General features: G+C 42.2%; 1 protein-coding gene across 1 annotated transcript in view; it reads left to right on the top strand.

Annotated features, from left to right (window-relative positions):
• The first annotated feature begins 853 nt into the window (after window positions 1-853).
• The window catches only part of LOC132565719 (endothelin-converting enzyme 1-like), a 28,331-nt gene continuing 5,467 nt past the window's right edge, over window positions 854-23,717 (top strand). The window contains exons 1-7 of the mRNA XM_060230422.1: window positions 854-1,555; window positions 2,815-2,874; window positions 12,177-12,323; window positions 16,106-16,195; window positions 18,734-18,870; window positions 20,105-20,327; window positions 20,489-20,584. Of these exons, the coding sequence (XP_060086405.1) occupies window positions 854-1,555; window positions 2,815-2,874; window positions 12,177-12,323; window positions 16,106-16,195; window positions 18,734-18,870; window positions 20,105-20,327; window positions 20,489-20,584 (1,455 nt within the window). The remainder of the gene's footprint in view (window positions 1,556-2,814; window positions 2,875-12,176; window positions 12,324-16,105; window positions 16,196-18,733; window positions 18,871-20,104; window positions 20,328-20,488; window positions 20,585-23,717) is intronic.

The raw sequence follows: 23,717 nt of genomic DNA on the forward strand, positions 1-23,717 counted from the left end.
CCTGTGAATGAGATGGATGCTATTTTACTTGATTTTGTTTTATAGGAATGACCTGTTTACCTTAGTAAATACTCAGTGAATTTGGCCAGTGTGAATTATATTGTCCGTCACCCCAAGCAGTTTGATAATAATTCTTCACACATTTTACCTTAACTGTTACATGGAGGATAACTGCTATTTCTGCAAAATACAGTTAATCAATCTTTGGGTTATACAGATGCATTTTTAACTTTATATACAATGACAATTCTAAAGGCATTATAATGTCATGACGTAGTTTATAGTTGTCATTCATCGAAATACGATAGTTTATTTATCATAGATTAGGAAAATTAGAATTGGAGACATGAGCGATTGATAAAGTGACCCATCAGGACCAGGACGCGCCTCTCTCCTCTCGAGACTCCTAATTATGCAACAACACACCTATTCTTTAAATCACCAGCGCGCTACCAGCCTCGTGGGTTGTGAAATCATAAAACGTCCTCTAGAAGGAACACCTATTTAGTAAGAAAGTCTTATTCATAAAACTAACGCCAGGTAGGTGACTACGTTAAAGTTTGCCCGATACCCGTACTACAAGGACGACAGGAAGGTCTGGCTTGCACCTCTGTGTGAACGCCCCCTTACACTTAAATGTTCTGGATGTCTGTCTAGGTACATGGAAGTTTTACCAATAAGAAATCTTTAACAGGATACAAGTAATTTCAAACATTTTCAGATGCAATTTAGTTTTATGTTTTAATCAGGTGATTCTGGAGGAGTACATACTAATTAGGCAGTGTTTGACATCCAAAACCTGGGGAGTGTTCGGTTCTCGGCTGCTGTGTCTGGTGGCATTGTAGGTGCAAATATGGGCGAGGAAAAATATTCCAATTTTGACAGTCCGTCGACGGATAAAGCTTCCATACTTCCAGATATTAAATTTGGAAGAAACCTTGATATTAAATTGAGAGAACTTGCACTTGGGGCTTGCCTGTTTGCCGCGGTGGTAGCTTTAATTGTACTTGCTGCTCTGTTAGGTGGCAAGAATGACACACCGAAGAGTTCTCCGAGTATTTACGAATCCATATGCGTGTCGGGCCCGTGCCTAAAAAGTGCATCATATGTTACTCAGAATATGAACAAAACCGCGGACCCTTGCACGGACTTTTTCCAGTACGCATGCGGTGGCTATCCAACACAATTCCCGCTAAACCCCACAATGTCCTCTAGAACAATGTTTAGCAATTTATATTTTGAAAACGAAGAGAAGATTGAAAATCTTCTGAATGCTCCACTTCTACGTACTGAAGAATGGTCCTCAGAACGGAAGATTAAACATCTGTTCGAATCGTGTACGGATACCTACGCCAAAGACACGGCCAAGGGCGCCCCTGTGCTCACCAAAATCCTACCAGAGATTGGAGGATGGTATGTGACAGGAACCCTGGACACCGCTACGTGGAACTTCCAGGAAGCTCTCAAGAAAACCATGATAGACTTCTGGACCCACGCTTTCTTCACTGCCTACGTAGCTAATGACTGGAATGATGATAACAGACGGGTTGTCGAGGTTTGTATCAAAACAATTTATAGGATGGAAATTAGTGTTATGAAGTAAAATAACAAATATTTATTATTTTTCATCTGTCCCTAAGATCATGACTCAAATTCTTTTTGTCTTTAGATTGTAAACTTAAGCGATCACAATCAAATACATGTATATATATACAGTTGCCAAGACGACCGTTACATGCCTTTTCAACATTAACTTATAGACAGAGAAATATCTTGTTTACTATAAATGTTTACTAAATGTTTATTTATCGTCATTAATGTTCTGTCTTAATGTTATGATGATGATTAGCACTGATTACACCTTGGTTTCACCCTATTAAAATATATTGACATATTCTCACCTTTTTACAACTTTTTGACATATTGTCGCCTTATTACAACTTTTTGACATGTTCTCGCCTTATTACAACATATCGACATGTTCTCACTCAATTACAATACATTGATGTGTTTGTACTCTCTAACAATGCATTGTCATTTTCTCATAATATACGATGTATAAATGTGTTTTCGCGGTTACTAAGCGGGCGAAGATAATACAGTGATGTTCAGCTGCTGTAGATATGCTCAAGCTACACGTGCAGTATGAGGCAATGATTTGTCCTGCTGGATTAGCTATTACGGATTAATGGAAGACGTCTAATACAATCACGGTAGCGCAAATCGGTCCAGTTGCCTACCCCTATAACCAAATGGGTTCCTCCCTGCTTTATAACAAATTATCGACTTCAATTACAGTCAGAAAGAAAACGTCCCGTTGTTTAAATAGTAAGACAATTCGGCGAAGAAGTCCCCCACTGACAAACCTCTTCAACAGGATGAACATGTACACCAAATAATAAGATTCAATGACAAGTACTATCGGAGACAGAGTCGGGAAAATGTTTTCTTTAATAAACGTCAAAGGTAAAAATGTAGGTCGGAATGACCTACTTTAACATACACCGCTTCACCTTGGTAAACCCAAACCCAAAGTACGATGATTGAGCCCTGACTCACTTTTTCTTTGATATAGCTAAAAGGTCAAAATGTGGGTCAGAGTGACCTATTTTTAATAGACGGACGGAAAGGCAAAATGAAAAACTATGACACCAGCCCCCGACATTTTGCTGTATAGGCGATGGACAATAAGTACAAAGAAGCTAACGTGTTGAAGTGAACAGAATTCCGCAAGTTTAGGCCGTCATTTGTTTGTTTGACTAAAGAAGTGTCGTCACTTAACTACAAAGATTTTTTTTTTGTTTCTTACTACAGCTGCATCTGTCTGGAACCTCCATGTATTGGTACTATTTCGTATCAGAAGACACAATCAAGGTGAGTGACACATAACAAGATCCAGAGAATCGATTAAGGTCAGCACAGGTGTCTTACAAGCAGCAGATAGAATTATTCCTAAACACGTTTATTCTGAATGAATGTGTCATAAGTTTTGTCCCCTAGTAAAGTGGGATATGTCTTCTTTCTCACACGACAGATGAATGCAAATGAGTTATGTCCCCTTGCCACAACGTTAGCAATTGTAGAGAATTGTGCCGCTTTATGTATACATGTAAGTGCTGTGTGCTTGTACCTTGCGCTATCATCTGTTTGTCTTACTAACTTTAGATATATTATTTTATCAGACTTCAAAACGACTTGTTCACCTTGTACATGGCAGATACATGCTCAGATGATGTCTCGTTATAGAAGCGGTAAATATTCGTTATATGTAAATGTACCATTTGTTTTATCTCCTTAACCACACGGTAAGTAAGGTCCGTGTGACTGTTCCGAGTGTTAGTTTCCCTTACCCACACGGTAAGTAAGTTCCGTGTGACTGTTCCGAGTGTAAGTTTTCCTTACCCACACGGTAAGTAAGTTCCGTGTGACTAATCAGAGCGTAAGTTTCCCTTACCCGCACGGTAAGTAAGTTCCGTGTGACTGTTCCGAGTGTAAGTTTCCCTTACCGACACGGTAAGTAAGTTCCGTGTGACTGTTCCGAGTGTAAGTTTCCCTTACCCAAACGGTATGATCGATGTAACTGTACCGGGTGTAAGTTTTCCTTACCCACACGGTAAGTAAGTTCCGTGTGACTAATCAGAGCGTAAGTTTCCCTTACCCGCACGGTAAGTAAGTTCCGTGTGACTGTTCCGAGTGTAAGTTTCCCTTACCGACACGGTAAGTAAGTTCCGTGTGACTGTTCCGAGTGTAAGTTTCGTTTACCCACACGGTAAGTAAGTTCCGTGTGACTGTTCTGAGTGTAAGTTTCCCTTACCCACACGGTAAGTAAGGTCCGTGTGACTGTTCCGAGTGTAAGTTTCGTTTACCCACACGGTAAGTAAGTTCCGTGTGACTGTTCCGAGTGTTAGTTTCCCTTACCCACACGGTAAGTAAGTTCCGTGTGACTGTTCCGAGTGTAAGTTTCGTTTACCCACACGGTAAGTAAGTTCCGTGTGACTGTTCCGAGTGTTAGTTTCCCTTACCCACACGGTAAGTAAGTTCCGTGTGACTGTTCCGAGTGTTGGTTTCCCTTACCCACACGGTAAGTAAGGTCCGTGTGACTGTTCCGAGTGTTAGTTTCCCTTACCCACACGGTAAGTAAGTTCCGTGTGACTGTTCCGAGTGTAAGTTTCGTTTACCCACACGGTAAGTAAGTTCCGTGTGACTGTTCCGAGTGTTAGTTTCCCTTACCCACACGGTAAGTAAGTTCCGTGTGACTGTTCCGAGTGTTGGTTTCCCTTACCCACACGGTAAGTAAGTTCCGTGTGACTGTTCCGAGTGTAAGTTTCGATTACCCACACGGTAAGTAAGTTCCGTGTGACTGTTCCGAGTGTTGGTTTCCCTTACCCACACGGTATGATCGATGTAACTGTACCGGGTGTAAGTTTTCCTTACCCACACGGTAAGTAAGGTCCGTGTGACTGTTCCGAGTGTTAGTCTCCCTTACCCACACGGTAAGTAAGTTCCGTGTGACTGTTCCGAGTGTAAGTTTCCCTTACCCAAACGGTATGATCGATGTAACTGTACCGGGTGTAAGTTTTCCTTACCCACACGGTAAGTAAGTTCCGTGTGACTGTTCCGAGTGTAAGTTTCGTTTACCCACACGGTAAGTAAGTTCCGTGTGACTGTTCCGAGTGTTGGTTTCCCTTACCCACACGGTATGATCGATGTAACTGTACCGGGTGTAAGTTTTCCTTACCCACACGGTAAGTAAGGTCCGTGTGACTGTTCCGAGTGTTAGTCTCCCTTACCCACACGGTAAGTAAGTTCCGTGTGACTGTTCCGAGTGTAAGTTTCCCTTACCCAAACGGTATGATCGATGTAACTGTACCGGGTGTAAGTTTTCCTTACCCGCACGGTAAGTAAGTTCCGTGTGACTGTTCCGAGTGTAAGTTTCCCTTACCGACACGGTAAGTAAGTTCCGTGTGACTGTTCCGGGTGTAAGTTTCCCTTACCCAAACGGTATGATCGATGTAACTGTACCGGGTGTAAGTTTTCCTTACCCACACGGTAAGTAAGTTCCGTGTGACTAATCAGAGCGTAAGTTTCCCTTACCCGCACGGTAAGTAAGTTCCATGTGACTGTTCCGAGTGTAAGTTTCCCTTACCGACACGGTAAGTAAGTTCCGTGTGACTGTTCCGAGTGTAAGTTTCGTTTACCCACACGGTAAGTAAGTTCCGTGTGACTGTTCCGAGTGTTGGTTTCCCTTACCCACACGGTATGATCGATGTAACTGTACCGGGTGTAAGTTTTCCTTACCCACACGGTAAGTAAGTTCCGTGTGACTGTTCCGAGTGTTAGTTTCCCTTACCCACACGGTAAGTAAGTTCCGTGTGACTGTTCCGAGTGTAAGTTTCGTTTACCCACACGGTAAGTAAGTTCCGTGTGACTGTTCCGAGTGTTAGTTTCCCTTACCCACACGGTAAGTAAGTTCCGTGTGACTGTTCCGAGTGTTGGTTTCCCTTACCCACACGGTAAGTAAGGTCCGTGTGACTGTTCCGAGTGTTAGTTTCCCTTACCCACACGGTAAGTAAGTTCCGTGTGACTGTTCCGAGTGTAAGTTTCGTTTACCCACACGGTAAGTAAGTTCCGTGTGACTGTTCCGAGTGTTAGTTTCCCTTACCCACACGGTAAGTAAGTTCCGTGTGACTGTTCCGAGTGTTGGTTTCCCTTACCCACACGGTAAGTAAGGTCCGTGTGACTGTTCCGAGTGTTAGTTTCCCTTACCCACACGGTAAGTAAGTTCCGTGTGACTGTTCCGAGTGTAAGTTTCGTTTACCCACACGGTAAGTAAGTTCCGTGTGACTGTTCCGAGTGTTGGTTTCCCTTACCCACACGGTATGATCGATGTAACTGTACCGGGTGTAAGTTTTCCTTACCCACACGGTAAGTAAGGTCCGTGTGACTGTTCCGAGTGTTAGTCTCCCTTACCTACACGGTAAGTAAGTTCCGTGTGACTGTTCCGAGTGTAAGTTTCCCTTACCCAAACGGTATGATCGATGTAACTGTACCGGGTGTAAGTTTTCCTTACCCACACGGTAAGTAAGTTCCGTGTGACTGTTCCGAGTGTAAGTTTCGTTTACCCACACGGTAAGTAAGTTCCGTGTGACTGTTCCGAGTGTTGGTTTCCCTTACCCACACGGTATGATCGATGTAACTGTACCGGGTGTAAGTTTTCCTTACCCACACGGTAAGTAAGGTCCGTGTGACTGTTCCGAGTGTTAGTTTCCCTTACCCACACGGTAAGTAAGTTCCGTGTGACTGTTCCGAGTGTAAGTTTCCCTTACCCAAACGGTATGATCGATGTAACTGTACCGGGTGTAAGTTTTCCTTACCCGCACGGTAAGTAAGTTCCGTGTGACTGTTCCGAGTGTAAGTTTCCCTTACCGACACGGTAAGTAAGTTCCGTGTGACTGTTCCGGGTGTAAGTTTCCCTTACCCAAACGGTATGATCGATGTAACTGTACCGGGTGTAAGTTTTCCTTACCCACACGGTAAGTAAGTTCCGTGTGACTAATCAGAGCGTAAGTTTCCCTTACCCGCACGGTAAGTAAGTTCCATGTGACTGTTCCGAGTGTAAGTTTCCCTTACCGACACGGTAAGTAAGTTCCGTGTGACTGTTCCTTACCCACACGGTAAGTAAGTTCCGTGTGACTGTTCCGAGTGTTGGTTTCCCTTACCCACACGGTATGATCGATGTAACTGTACCGGGTGTAAGTTTTCCTTACCCACACGGTAAGTAAGGTCCGTGTGACTGTTCCGAGTGTTAGTCTCCCTTACCCACACGGTAAGTAAGTTCCGTGTGACTGTTCCGAGTGTAAGTTTCCCTTACCCAAACGGTATGATCGATGTAACTGTACCGGGTGTAAGTTTTCCTTACCCACACGGTAAGTAAGTTCCGTGTGACTAATCAGAGCGTAAGTTTCCCTTACCCGCACGGTAAGTAAGTTCCGTGTGACTGTTCCGAGTGTAAGTTTCCCTTACCGACACGGTAAGTAAGTTCCGTGTGACTGTTCCGAGTGTAAGTTTCCCTTACCCACACGGTAAGTAAGTTCCGTGTGACTGTTCCGAGTGTTAGTTTCCCTTACCCACACGGTAAGTAAGTTCCGTGTGACTGTTCCGAGTGTAAGTTTCCCTTACCCACACGGTAAGTAAGGTCCGTGTGACTGTTCCGAGTGTTAGTTTCCCTTACCCACACGGTAAGTAAGTTCCGTGTGACTAATCAGAGCGTAAGTTTCCCTGTGACTGTACCGCACGTGTTGGTTTCCCTTGTGACTGTACCGGGTGTTTGTTTCCCTTACTGACACGGTAAGTTGGTTTCCCTTGTGACTGTTCCGAGTGTTGGTTTCCCTTACCCACACGGTATGTATGTTCGGTGTAACTGTAACTGTACCGAGTGTTGGTTTCCCTTACCCGCACGGTATGTATGTTCGGTGTAACTAACTGTACCGAGTGTTGGTTTCCCTTGTGACTGTACCGGTATGTTGATTTAACTGTACCGGGTGAGTTTTCCTGTACCACACGGGTGTTGGTTTCCCGTGTGACTAATGTGACTGTACCCGCACCGTGTGACTGTGTGTAAGGTTCCCTTACTGACCTTGTGACTGTACCGGGTGTTTGTTTCCCTTGTGACTGTACACGGTAAGTAAGTTTCCGTGTGACTGTACCGGGTGTTGGTTTCCTTGTGACTGTACACGGTATGTATTTCCTTGGTGTAACTGTAACTGTACCGAGTGTTGTTTCCCTTGTACCGCACGGTGTTGGTTTCCCTAACTGACTGTACCGGGTGTTTGTTACCCTTGTGACTGTACCGGGTGTTCGGTCCTTGTGACTGTACCGGGTGTTTGTTTCCGTTGTGACTGTACCGGGTGTTGGTTTCCTTTGTGACTGTACAGGGTGTTGGTTTCCCTTGTGACTGTACCGGGTGTTTATTTCCCTTGTGACTGTACCGGGTGTTTGTTTCCCTCATGACTGTACCGGGTGTTTGTTTCCGTTGTGACTGTACCGGGTGTTGGTTTCCTTTGTGACTGTACCGGGTGTTTGTTTCCCTTGTGACTGTACCGGGTGTTGGTTTCCCTTGTGACTGTACCGGGTGTTGGTTTCCCTTGTGACTGTACCGGGTGTTGGTTTCCCTTGTGACTGTACCGGGTGTTTGTTTCCCTCATGACTGTACCGGGTGTTTGTTTCCGTTGTGACTGTACCGGGTGTTGGTTTCCCTTGTGACTGTACCGAGTGTTGGTTTCCCTTGTGCCTGTACCGGGTGTTGGTTTCCCTTGTGACTGTACCGGGTGTTTGTTTCCCTTATGTCTGTACCGGGTGTTTGTTTCCCTCGTGACGGTACCGGGGTTTGGTTTCCCTCTCGACTGTACAGGGTGTTTGTTTCCCTTGTGACTGTACCGGGTGTTGGTTTCCCTTGTGACTGTACCGGGTGTTTGTTTCCATTGTGACTGTACCGGGTGTTGGTTTCCCTTGCGCCTGTACTTGGTGTTTGTTTCCATTGTGACTGTACCGGATGTTGGTTTCCCTTGTGACTGTACCGAGTGTTGGTTTCCCTTGTGACTGTACCGGGTGTTGGTTTCCCTTGTGCCTGTACCGGGTGTTTGTTTCCATTGTGACTGTACCGGGTGTTGGTTTCCCTTGTGACCGAGTGTTGGTGTGACTGTACCGGGTGTTTGTTTCCCTTGTGACTGTACCAGGTGTTGGTTTTCCTTGTGACTGTACCGGGTGTTGGTTTCCATTGTGACTATACAGGGTAATGGTTTCCTTTGTGACTGTATCGGATGTTGGTTTCCCTTGTGACTGTACCGAGTGTTGGTTTCCATTGTGACTGTACCGGGTGTTGGTTTCCCTTGTGCCTGTACCGGGTGTTTGTTTGCATTGTGACTGTACCGGATGTCGGTTTCCCTTGTAACTGTACCGAGTGTCTGTTTCAATTGTGACTGTACCGGATGTTGGTTTCCCTTGTGACTGTACCGAGTGTTGGTTTCCCTTGTGACTGTACCGGGTGTTGGTTTCCCTTGTGACTGTACCGGGTGTTGGTTTTCCTTGTGACTGTACCGGGTGTTGGTTTCCCTTGTGCCTGTACCGGGTGTTTGTTTCCATTGTGACTGTACCGGGTGTTGGTTTCCCTTGCGCCTGTACTTGGTGTTTGTTTCCATTGTGACTGTACCGGTGTTGGTTTCCCTTGTGACTGTACCGAGTGTTCTGTTTCCATTGTGACTGTACCGGGTGTTGGTTTCCCTTGTGCCTGTACCGGGTGTTTGTTTCCCTTGTGACTGTACCGGGTGTTGGTTTCCCTTGTGACTGTACCGGATGTTGATTTCTCTTGTGACTGTACCGGGTGTTCGGTCCTTGTGACTGTACCGGGTGTTTGTTTCCCTCATGACTGTACCGGGTGTTTGTTTCCGTTGTGACTGTACCGGGTGTTGGTTTCCTTTGTGACTGTACCGGGTGTTTGTTTTCCTTGTGACTGTACCGGGTGTTGGTTTCCCTTGTGACTGTACCGGGTGTTGGTTTCCCTTGTGACTGTACCGGGTGTTGGTTTTCCTTGTGACTGTACCGGGTGTTGGTTTCCATTGTGACTGTACCGGATGTTGGTTTCCCTTGTGACTGTACCGAGTGTTGGTTCCCCTTGTGACTGTACCGGGTGTTGGTTTCCCTTGTGACTGTACCGGGTGTTGGTTTCCCTTGTGACTGTACCGGGTGTTTATTTCCCCTGTGACTGTACCGGGTGTTTGTTTCCCTTATGACTGTACCGGGTGTTGGTTTCCCTTGTGACTGTACCGGGTGTTGGTTTCCCTTGTGACTGTACCGGGTGTTGGTTTCCCTTGTGAGTGTACCGGGTGTTGGTTTCCCTTGTGACTGTACCGTGTGTTGGTTTTCCTCATGATTGTACAGGGTGTTGGTCTCCCTTATGACTGTACCGGGTGTTGGTTTCCCTTATGACTGTACCGAGTGTTGGTTTCCCTTGTGACTGTACTGGATGTTGGTTTCCCTTGTGACTGTACAGGGTGTTGGTTTCCTTTGTGACTGTATCGGCTGTTGGTTTCCCTTGTGACTGAACCGGATGTTGGTTTCCCTTGTGACTGTACCGGATGTTGGTTTCCCTTGTGACTGTACCAGGTGTTAGTTTCCCTTGTGTTTGTACAGGGTGTTGGTTTCCCTTGTGACTGTACTGTGTGGTGGTTTCCCTTGTGACTGTACCGGGTGTTGGTTTCCCTTGTGACTGTACCATGTGTTGTTTTCCATTGTGACTGTACCGGGTGTTGGTTACCCTTGTGACTGTACCGGGTGTTTGGTTCTTATGACTGTACCGGGTGTTGGTTTCCCTTGTGACTGTACCGGGTGTTGGTTTCCCTTGTGAGTGTACCGGGTGTTGGCTTCCATTGTGACTGTACCGGGTGTTGGTTACCCTTGTGACTGTACCGGGTGTTTGTTTCCGTTGTGAATGTACCGGGTGGTGGTTTCCCTTGTGACTGTGCAGGGTGTTGGTTTTGCTTACACACACATAAGAGTACATGTGACATTTTAACATTTGTTTCGGATTTGAAATAAGTGCAACCAGTGTTGATTTACGAGATATTCAATATTCAGTGAACATGATCGCATGACCACTGAGTGTGAATATCTTAGTTGGCAATATGATAAAGCCACAATGACGTCTGCAAATGACACATTACCATATAAAGTGAAAAGTGTAGGTACCACATGGTGGGTTTGACGGGACAATGATATTTCAAACCAATAATTACACTTATCTGCTCTGTATTTCTAATCAGTTTCCGCTACATGTTTACCTGATAGGAGGCCATAGTCCTACTCTTCATCCAGATGTGTTAGTCATGATCTGTAGTAGCTCTTTATTATTCTTTCATGAAAAAGTGCAGCTTTCAGTCATGTTTTTTTGTAGTCAACAGTTGTTTATTGTACGCAGAGAGTAGAACACAAAAACTGTACAGGTCACACATAAAATCATGGCGCGGTCGTTATTGTAAGTTAGGACATTGATGCCACACTCTTGTTTATATCATTATGTCAGTAACTGTTGTTGTTTTTCGTTTTCTTTTTATGCCTCCCAGTTTCTAATGATTTTGTTTAGTTAATGTAACGATGCCTCCGCTAGGATTCGAACCAATGACATCTAGATCACTAGTCTGACGTTTAACCACTCGAGCTAAAGAGAAGTTTTCTCTAGCTGAGCGGTACATTGAGGCAAGAATTTTACCGGGGTTACATACTCCCCATTCAGGGAATATTGCGTCCTCACGTTTCCATATGATTACAGCGATGCGGTCGTTATTTTTCCCCCAGTTTCTGTTGTTTTCTGCCGTTAAGCTGTTGTCACTTCAGTTCTCTTGTTGTCTATCGTTTAGTCGTTGTCTCCTAAGTTTCTATTGTTGTCTGTCATTTAGCTTCTATTTTTCCCCAGTTTCTATTGTTCTGTCATTTAGTTTCTATTTTTCCCAGTTTCTATTGTTGTTTGTCATTTAGTTTCTATTTTTCCCCAGTTTCTATTGTTCTGTGTCATCTAGTTTCTATTTTTCCCCAGTTTCTATTTTTCCCCAGTTTCTATTGTTCTGTGTCATCTAGTTTCTATTTTCACCCAGTTTCTATTGTTCTGTCATTTAGTTTCTATTTTCCCAGTTTCTATTGTTGTCTGTCATTTAGTTTCTATTTTTCCAGTTTCTATTGTTGTCATTCAACTTTTTTGCTTCTTAGTTTCTGTTGTGTTGAGATTTTGTTGTTTTCTATAATATGACTGGTTCCTGATGATCTACTATATGACTTTGCATTTAAAAAGGGGGAGGGGCGTGTTCTTGTCGATGCGAAATTGCACGGTCATGAATATTCTGTAAGATTTGATGACAGTACTTAATCTCATAAACGGATTATTTTGACAAAATGTGACAAAATTTGAACACTTTTCCAACAAGCAACCATTATATCAACAATACCTTATCGCAGTATTTGAACCGTTGCAAACATACATTGAAATCGCCAGAAACAAACCTATCGAAGTTGACAGTACAGCTATGCAAGAACCAATCAAAGTTCCTCCCTCTTATACCGCATTGTACACAAGTGTGATTATTTTTGTGGTCCATTTCTCACGTGATGACGGTTTTGTTTCATTCTAGTACCGATCGGACCTCCGGAAGTTGATGATGACGCTGGCCACCTACATGTTAAGGGACTCTAACGTCACTCTGGATGAAGCGACAAAAACTGAGCGACTCAACACCTTCGTCAGCGACGCTTACTATGTCGAATCCATGCTTGCTAACGTTAGTATAATAGATTACACGTCAATACGGATACCCGAGAACATCCTTAATGGGTTATCAAGTGTTAAAGAGGCTTGTATCAAGTGCACAGATTTATGTAACAAAAAATACATTCCTAGTATACCAAATCTATTTGAAACCTTTCTTTAAAATATATTGTTTCTTGTTTGAGATTTTGAACTGATATTGAAATCACATACATCGCATGATTCTTTACTGTGGTAAAATAGTAAACAACTCAAAGGCAGGTACACGATACACCCGTAAAAATACCGAATGTAAAATGTATTCACCAATGTTTCAGAGTTCGAATTTTATCGCGCAAGTATTAAAAAGGCTTTACTGTCTTATCAAAGATCTGATTTCTATACTGATGACATTGAACACTGTCCGGAGAGCATTTTCTTTATACAACATAAGATATATCGTCAGTAAAGACAGTTTAATGATTTTTCCATGCCGACCGTGGCCTAATTCTGCCTTTATAGGGACATTGTCTTATCACAATGTGTCCTGATATGTGAATTGGTGACACTGACCTATATTTTACAAAAGACTTTTCTCTAATAATTATCGAACTTTTGGACATATTCAACAGTAGACAATATCTTACAAATAACGCATGTTTGAACAATGTGTGATTTAAATTCAAACTTAAATAAGGAATGGTTGTTTCCTCATTTCCAACTTAAGTTATATCAGATGGAAGGCACACAGGAACCTTAATTCATTACATTGTTATATTTAACTGAAGTTATTACTTCAGGAAGGTAAACCGGGGCCTTATTACATTGTTATATTTAACTGAAGGTATTACTCCAGGAAGGTAAACCAGGGTCTTATTACATTGTTATATTTAACTGAAATTATTACTCCAGGAAGGTAAACCGGAGCCTTATTACATTGTTATATTTAACTAAAGTTATTTCTCCAGGAAGGTAAACCGGAGCCTTATTACATTGTTATATTTAACTAAAGTTATTGCTCCAGGAAGGTAAACCGGGGCCTTATTACATTGTTATATTTAACTAAAGTTATTTCTCCAGGAAGATAAACAGGGGCCTTATTACATTGTTATATTTAATGTTATCGCACGTGGAAGTTACGCAGAATGTGTAATATGATCGATAGGAATATATATATATATCGTTTAGTTAGTATTGCCGCCACAACCAAGGATTCCTAGTACCACTGTGATTTTATTGATACAACATAGATCCACAACACCTAATTCTAAATTTACATAAACTTGTGACAAACATGCGTATCTGTGAGGTGAAACATAAAATCTAAGAGAAATGTATTCAATTCATTCGCAAGGGAACCTTCCAACATTTGAATAAAAGACAATTTAAAGCTAACTTTTGAATGACATTTTCTACCATAACCAAATAGGATACGATGTACTTTAGAATGAACAAGGACGGCTCCAGGAACCGTTTCTTTTGATTATAGGACTTTAACAGAAAGGGTCATTTACAACTTATTAATAATGATCCATATATTTCGTGCATGTGCTCTTATCAGTATCATGATGCACCCTGGAAGCATGCCGTTATTGAATATACCGGAAACGGATGTCTTATTCTAACTTTCAGAACGTATAGTCGGTCTCCGTTTTCGATTTGCAAGTGTCGAAGGTCTATCGATCTTTATTCATTCCATACATCAAACTCACGAGACTTGTACTTATCGTTAGCTGATTGACGCAAGAATATACACATAATGTATTGCTCGAAATAACTTACTCCAACACTTAAAAAATGACAAGACAGCGCTAGGCAAATTGATCTTCTTCATACATGAATATTGTTGGGATAAATAGCTTTGATTAAAATCTTTTCCTTATTTTGAATGTCAAGAGCGAACGTAAATCATTATCGGGTGTCATTAATATATACAGATATACCACAAACAACTTCCGCTCTCACTGCCCACGCCCGTCGATAGCCGAACACAGGAAGTCGTTTTCTATACCTTCTGTAGATCATGTTCTCATGAACGTTCCTGATATTTACTCCACATGCAGGCCCTAACTTGTTTTTAAGCCATAATAAGCACTTACTTGTGTTGCCTGTTTCTATTACGTTATATGCTAAAATACTGTAAATCTGATAAATACGTACACAAAAGTACGATGAATGATGATAATTCCATTAAGTTACTTTTGTTCTCTCTCGTGTGTTATAATGGATTCATAACATAAAGCAATGTAATGTTTCTCTACGTTTTGATATCCGTGAGTACAATAAACCAGATAAAATGGGTTGCTTATCAGTAAGACAAGTATTGTATGTCGTTAACGAGATACTCCGTCACCAAGGGCTGGTTATCAGTAAGACAAGTATTTTATGTCGTTAACGCGATACTCCGTCACAAAGGGTTGCTTATCATTAAAACAAGTATTGTATGTCGTTAACGAGATACTCCGTCACAAAGGGCTGGTTATCAGTAAGACAAGTATTGTATGTCGTTAACGAGGTACTCCGTGACAAAGGGTTGGTTATCAGTAAGACAAGTATTGTATGTCGTTAACGAGGTACTCCGTCACAAAGGGTCGCTTATCAGTAAAACAAGTATTGTATGTCGTTAACGAGATACTCCGTCACAAAGGGTTGCTTATCAGTAAGACAAGTATTGTATGTCGTTAACGAGGTACTCCGTGACAAAGGGTTGCTTATCAGTAAGACAAGTATTGTATGTCGTTAACGAGGTACTCCGTCACAAAGGGTTGGTTATCAGTAAGACAATACTTGTATGTCGTTAACGAGGTACTCCGTCACAAAGGGTTGCTTATCAGTAAGACAAGTATTGTATGTCGTTAACGAGGTACTCCGTCACAAAGGGTTGCTTATCAGTAAGACAATACTTGTGTGTCGTTAACGAGATATTCCGTCACAAAGGGTTGCTTATCAGTAAGACAATACTTGTGTGTCGTTAACGAGATATTCCGTCACAAAGGGTTGGTTATCAGTAAGACAAGTATTGTATGTCGTTAACGAGGTACTCCGTCACAAAGGGTTGGTTATCAGTAAGACAAGTATTGTATGTCGTTAACGAGATATTCCGTCACAAAGGGTTGGTTATCAGTAAGACAATACTTGTGTGTCGTTAACGAGATATTCCGTCACAAAGGGTTGGTTATCAGTAAGACAAGTATTGTATGTCGTTAACGAGGTACTCCGTCACAAAGGGTTGCTTATCAGTAAGACAATACTTGTGTGTCGTTAACGAGATATTCCGTCATAAAGGGTTGCTTATCAGTAAGACAAGTATTGTATGTCGTTAACGAGGTACTCCGTCACAAAGGGTTGCTTATCAGTAAGACAATTATTGTATGTCGTTAACGCGATACTCCGTCACAAAGGGTTGCTTATCAGTAAGACAAGTATTGTATGTCGTTAACGAGGTACTCCGTCACAAAGGGTTGCTTATCAGTAAGACAAGTATTGTATGTCGTTAACGAGGTACTCCGTCACCAAGGGCTGGTTATCAGTAAAACAAGTATTGTATGCCGTTAACGAGGTACTCCGTCAAAATGGGTTGCTTATCAGTAAGACAAGTATTGTATGTCGGTTAACGAGGTACTCCGTCACAAAGGGTTGCTTATCAGTAAGACAATTATTGTATGTCGTTAACGAGATACTCTGTCAGAAAGTATGAACATACAACTAATAAATTTGTCAAAAAAGACAAATTACTTATTTAATTGAAATTCTACGTAAAAAACGTTTGAGGGATGTCAAATGTAAATTGGTTGTTTTGTCATGTTTTATGTCCAGATTACACAAAACAGCAGTCCGGTGTGGGATCCACATGCCGAAGAAGAACGGGAAACGATGCAAGACTTTGATGCAATGACAGGAAACACTGTAAGTCTGTTTGTCCTTCTGGTCTAGTTCCGAGCGCCGTGTAAGTCTGTTTGTTCTTGTGGTCTAGTTCCGAGCGCCGTGTAAGTCTGTTTGTTCTTCTGGTCTAGTTCCGAGCGCCTTGTTCTTCTGGTCTAGTTCCGAGCGCCGTGTAAGTCTGTTTGTCCTTCTGGTCTAGTTCCGAGCGCCGTGTAAGTCTGTTTGTTCTTGTGGTCTAGTTCCGAGCGCCGTGTAAGTCTGTTTGTTCTTGTGGTCTAGTTCCGAGCGCCGTGTAAGTCTGTTTGTTCTTGTGGTCTAGTTCCGAGCGCCGTGTAATTCTGTTTGTTCTTCTGGTCTAGTTCCGAGCGCCGTGTAAGTCTGTTTGTTCTTCTGGTCTAGTTCCGAGCGCCGTGTAAGTCTGTTTGTTCTTCTGGTCTAGTTCCGAGCGCCGTGTAAGTCTGTTTGTTCTTCTGGTCTAGTTCCGAGCGCCGTGTTTACTAAATGTTACAGACCATCTCCGTTTTCACGCGCCACAATGTAGGTCTCATTGATAATCAGTACCAGGTGGAGTTTTAAATCTGAACTGTGATATTTGACAGGATAACGTACGTCAGTAAATTATCACACTTAACAGTGCATTTAAGTTGAATCGCGTACAGGTTATTTAATGGTCTCATGTCTGATTTCGATGTCAGATGAGTGCACGACTAACAAGTATGGCAACAATTTAAAATTAAAAATTAAAGAAAGAAATTTATCTGTCGATTCAGACCACATTCACAGCGAGATGACTGGAACGTTTTAGTAACACTCACGAGTTTCCCGAAATTGGGTAATCTCGTTAGGCCGATCGAGTTACACTCTATTTAGTTCATAGACAGACGAGGCTATATATAGTATCTGTGGTAAGAAAACAGACGATATTTACAAGGTGCATTGCAAAACAGTACAATGATAATTTTGGTTTTGCCCTCGAATTGATCACTTCTGAAATTGCAATTTTCAGCACTCTTGTCAGTAAACTGAAGTGTTGTATAAATGATTGCTTCATGCTGGAGTCAGTCACATTCATATGCTAGGATTATTTCAAGTATTAAGTAGAGAAATGGATAATTTATTTCTGTCCTTTTGTCACGTTTTTTGTTTTGATACATCACAAAATTAATTGAACTGAAGAAGAAGGTAAAAAATAAAAATGAAATAAAAAAGCCGCACCAGACATGTCTCTGCTGCAGTGTATATGGCCAATAATGGACTTGTCAGTAAAATGACAAATATTTGTCGCAATAATGCAGTGTTGAAGAATACAAGAATTGGTTACAGTAAAGACGAATTATAAGTGTTTAATTGACAATAATTAAATCAGCACGCACTTGGTGTTCATGACGGTGCCTCAGTATTAATTTTCCTTTCCTTAAGATGTCTCCAACATTTATAACAGAGACTTTAAATATACTTTTAACGCGAAAAAGTTGAGTCTCTCCGACGATTTTGAAGTACGAGTTAATTCTCATGTCATTAATATTCTCGTTGGTTATGTGGCCTTGGTTGTTGGGATATATATATATATGACTGTTTGTTTAACCTCGGATGTCATATTGAAATCTCAGAGCAATGCAGTGTTCATATTACCCGGCAACAAGGATAGTCAATTGTTTATCAAAGCAGAGGAATCAAACACACTTTTTTGAGTCAACAAACCTAGCATCACTTAACAAACATCAATGTGCGGTTGGATGTTCAACTTTGGCGTTTTTCCAGTTTCCTTCAGAGATTCTATGAAATAACTATTCGAAACTTTTGATATCTTATCTTCGCTCTTGTTTTGTAAAATTGTATCAATTTTAATCTGTTTACGTTATGCCCTCGTTTCCCCCTTTCCTCGCTATCATCTGCTATTACATTCACAAATGAAAAGGCGTCAACGTTGTCGGAACATGACAAAGTCGAACTACGGCAACATGTGGTTCAGAAAAATATATCTTATCTTCCTGTCAGATGATGTTTTTTAACCAATCATTGACACTGTTACAAAATTAGTTATAATGATACACATGTTTTCAGCATTATATTGACATAACTTATATTTCTAAATCTCATTACAGGTATGTAGACGTTCGTCTGTATCTACTCTCCTATACTGTATACCTCATACTTCCCTCGAAACTATTTGACAAGAATCGTTGTTCAGATTAGAAAATAAATGCGAAACGTCTATAGTTGAGCACTTTAACTACACTGAGACTCCTGATAAAACACAAGGAGAATAAGACCAGCTGGTCTGAAAGAGTAAGCGTCTTCTGCTTCATCGACGGCACCCGCCATGTAAATCTTATTACCATACTACAGCGCCATTTAGTAAGATTGCATTTATAGCTGACAACAGTTTTGTCTTACTGCAAGACATAACTTGACTTGTATGTATATCTGCAATCTAAATCTTTATTACTAATATATGTATCAATTTCAAAATATCTAGCTTTTGGCGTCCACATTCTGTTTAAAGAAATCAGGTAGAGACACAAACAAATATATTAACAAGGTGATAATTGATTTTTGTAGATTGATTTTTCCTCCATCGTCACGTCTATGTTTGCGGAGGCTGAACTACGCGCCACCGACAAGATAGTGCTGTTTGAGAAGGATTACCTGATACAAATGTCAAACCTGGTAGGGAGTCTGGGACCAAACAGCACCAGGTCAGCTTAACTCTAATCTTTTTATAACAAACAGTGACACATAGAGTTAACGCACCAGTAACATGATAGTTATCTACCGAGTGGGAGTTTTAATTCAAATGTGTAAGTTGTATATGTAGCTTAAATCCTGAGTACCTGGTAAGATGTAAAAAGGGGGACACTGGCATGTTAATTTATCTGCGCTCTGGCGTAATACAACACTAAACCACCGTCTTGACAAGGGGATTCCCCGCCATCCCTTGACAGGGGAAAGGCAAGGAGATCACGCATCCTTTAATGTGGGGATGCACCTGCCAGGGGTAAGGGAAAAGACAGCTTTCACGTTCTTTGATGTCACCGCTCACAGTAGGATTTCGTCATCATTGATGTAGCGTTCCCGTACATGTCACAATCAGATGCCATCATATTTGACAAATATATCATTGGCCATGGTTGTTAACGGTTCACTACAATAGTTTCCAATATCAAAAGAAACGAAAGTGGACTGTTTCCAAAACTGTGGTTTCAATAGTTACCTGGTCACTACACAAAGGTTGAGGGAAATACAGGAGGTGTTAGACAGCTTCTATACATATCTAGTTTCCTGTGTTGACGAAGATTCTATATATGTCCTTTATATCCCCTGCTATGGTCACGTCTCCCCAGTTTGTCAATGGTACTGTAAAAGTATGTGTCGTTTCTAACACAATAAAATTAGACTGTATTTTAGCACGTGCGATTAAGTCGATAGAATTCCTGAAATAACCTTAAAATTACGTTTAATAATATAAATAACTTATTAATTATGTTGTTAATTTATTGACGAAAATTCATATAATCGCTGTTATATCATTGAAGTTTGGGACTACTTTTCTGCGCGGTGCAATTATTTTGGCAACGTCATAAGGCAAAATTCAGCGTAAAGTCAACGGCAGGTAAACAAAGATTGAACAACAAATCTACCGAACTTTTGACATTCGAAATATATGTTGCAGGATGAAGAGAATACATGGTCAGCGTATTCAAATAAAAGTTGTATTTTGGCTAGGGACAGAAAGACAAAATACAGCTTACATTTTCAGACACTGACCATGTATTCTCTATATATTGAGTGGAACTGTACATTCATAAAAGATTAATCCACTGGTATCAATCTCCGCCGTTCCTTTACCGGCATGTTTTTTATTCAATGTTAAAAATGAGTTTTCAAGTGAAGATGATTTTAACCGTATTTATAACTGTTTATATTACATAGAATCCTGAGTAACTACCTCGTATGGAGAATCATACATAAATACCGCCAGGAGCTCTCCTGGGATTATATCCATGCTAACAGAGATTTCTACGTCGATCTGTACGGCACGCCAAACTTCTTGGGAACCACAAAGTACTGTTTCAACACCATGGAGATGTACCTCGGTGACGCTCTCAGCGCCCTCTTTGTTAGGGATCACTTCTCCGACAAAAATAAAGCTAAGGTGAATACACTAGGATAGAATGTTTTAGCTCTAATGCAGTTCACTGTATTTTGGTTTCACAAAACCGTTGAGTTAAAATATCTGCGAGCGTCTTGTGTAGTGTTCACAAAAAATATCAGTTTTCGATAAATATAGGGTTCGTCATCTCATTTTTTCAACAGGTTGTGGAGATCGTAAAATTTGTGAAAGAGGCTCTTGCAAGCACGACTGTCGACCATATATTTGATAAGGAAACAAGAAAATTGGCGAAAGAGAAGGTAAGTATCATTATAACAATGAAATGTTGTCAACTTAGGGTAAACTATACCATGCTATCTTACACCTTCGATAGACTCACTTCCCCCAGACCATCCTATCTCACACCATGGATAGACTTACTTCCCCCAGACCATGCTATCTCACACCATGGATAGACTCACTTCCGCCAGACCATGCTATCTCACACCATGGATAGACTCACTTCCGCCAGACCATGCTATCTTACACCTTCGATAGACTCACTTCCCCCAGACCATGCTATCTCACACCTTCGATAGACTCACTTCCCCCAGACCATGCTATCTCACACCATGGATAGACTCACTTCCGCCAGACCATGCTATCTCACACCATGGATAGACTCACTTTCGCCAGACCATGCTGTCTCACACCTTCGATAGACTCACTTCCCCCAGACCATGCTATATCACACCATGGATAGGCTTACGTTCGCCAGAACATGCTATCTCACACCATGGATAGGCTTACGTTCGCCAGAACATGCTATCTCACACCATGGATAGACTCACTTCCCCCAGACCATGCTATCTCACACCATGGATAGACTCACTTCCGCCAGACCATGCTATCTCACACCTTCGATAGACTCACTTCCCCCAGACCATGCTATCTCACACCATGGATAGACTCACTTCCGCCAGACCATGCTATCTCACACCTTCGATAGACTCACTTCCCCCAGACCATGCTAGCTCACACCTTCGATAGGCTTACTCCCAGACCATGCTATCTCACTCCTTGGATAGACTCACTTCCCCCAGACCATGCTATCTCACACCATGGATAGACTCACTTCCGCCAGACCATGCTATCTCACACCTTCGATAGACTCACTTCCCCCAGACCATGCTATCTCACACCATGGATAGACTCACTTCCCCCAGACCATGCTATCTCACACCATGGATAGGCTTACGTTCTCCAGAACATGCTATCTCACACCATGGATAGGCTTACGTTCGCCAGAACATGCTATCTCACACCATGGATAGGCTTACTTTCGCCAGAACATGCTATCTCACACCATGGATAGACTTACTCCAACCAGACCATGCTATCTCCCACCATGGATAGACTTACTCCCACCAGACCATGCTATCTCACACCTATCTCACACCATGGATTGGCTTACTTTCGCAAGAACATGCTATCTCACACCTTCGATGGACTCACTTCCGCCAGGCCATGCTATTTCGCACATGTCAATGCTCATGCGAAATCTTACACTGTTACTCTCGCCAGATCATGATATTTCATTCCTGTGAAAGCTTACGCTGTAACACCCGGTAAACCACAATATCTCACACCAGTGAAAGCTTACGCTGTAACACCCGGTAGACCACAATATCTCACACCAATGAAAGCTTACTCTGTAACCTCCGGTAGACCACATGATCTCACACCAGTGAAAGCTCACGCTGTAACACCCGGTAGATCACATGATCTCACACCAGTGAAAGTTCACGCTGTAACACCCGGTAGACCACATGATCTCACACCAGTGAAAGTTCACGCTGTAACACCCGGTAGACCATATTATATCACACCAGTGAAAGCTCACGCTGTAACACCCGGTAGACCATATTATATCACACCAGTGAAAGCTCACGCTTTAACACCCGGTAGACCATATTATATCACACCAGTGAAAGCTCACGCTGTAACACCCGGTAGACCATATTATATCACACCAGTGAAAGCTCACGCTGTAACACCCGGTAGACCACAATATATCACACCAGTGAAAGCTCACGCTGTAACACCCGGTAGACCACAATATATCACACCAGTGAAAGCTCACGCTGTAACACCCGGTAGACCATATTATATCACACCAGTGAAAGCTCACGCTGTAACACCCGGTAGACCAAATTATATCACACCAGTGAAAGCTCACGCTGTAACACCCGGTAGACCACAATATATCACACCAGTGAAAGCTCACGCTGTAACACCCGGTAGACCACAATATATCACACCAGTGAAAGCTCACGCTGTAACACCCGGTAGACCACAATATATCACACCAGTGAAAGCTCACGCTGTAACACCCGGTAGACCACAATATATCACACCAGTGAAAGCTCACGCTGTAACACCCGGTAGACCACAATATATCACACCAGTGAAAGCTCACGCTGTAACACCCGGTAGACCACAATATATCACATATTATATCACACCAGTGAAAGCTCACGCTGTAACACCCGGTAGACCATATTATATCACACCAGTGAAAGCTCACGCTGTAACACCCGGTAGACCACAATATATAACACCAGTGAAAGCTCACGCTGTAACACCCGGTAGACCATATTATATCACACCAGTGAAAGCTCACGCTGTAACACCCGGTAGACCATATTATATCACACCAGTGAAAGCTAACGCTGTAACACCCGGTAGACCATATTATATCACACCAGTGAAAGCTCACGCTGTAACACCCGGTAGACCATATTATATCACACCAGTGAAAGCTCACGCTGTAACACCCGGTAGATCACAATATCTCACACCAGTGAAAGCTCACGCTGTAACACCCGGTAGACCATATTATATCACACCAGTGAAAGCTCACGCTGTAACACCCGGTAGACCATATTATATCACACCAGTGAAAGCTCACGCTGTAACACCCGGTAGACCATATTATATCACACCGCAGTGAAAGCTCACGCTGTAACACCCGGTAGACCACAATATCTCACACCAGTGAAAGCTCACGCTTTAACACCCGGTAGACCACAATATCTCACACCAGTGAAAGCTCACGCTGTAACACCCGGTAGACCATATTATATCACACTAGTGAAAGCTCACGCTGTAACACCCGTTAGACCATATTATATCACACCGGTGAAAGCTCACGCTGTAACACCCGGTAGACCATATTATATCACACCAGTGAAAGCTCACGCTGTAACACCCGGTAGACCATATTATATCACACCAGTGAAAGCTCACGCTGTAACACCCGGTAGACCATATTATATCACACCAGTGAAAGCTCACGCTGTAACACCCGGTAGACCATATTAAACAAATTAGGATAACCGCAACAATCAATATTGCATAATAACATTTTTTTTATTAAATTGTTATAGAAAA

This window comes from Ylistrum balloti, unplaced genomic scaffold (genome assembly GCF_031769215.1).
Source record: "Ylistrum balloti isolate Yb309-2 unplaced genomic scaffold, AGI_CSIRO_Ybal_v1 Utg369730, whole genome shotgun sequence".
In the NCBI taxonomy this organism is placed as follows: domain Eukaryota; kingdom Metazoa; phylum Mollusca; class Bivalvia; order Pectinida; family Pectinidae; genus Ylistrum; species Ylistrum balloti.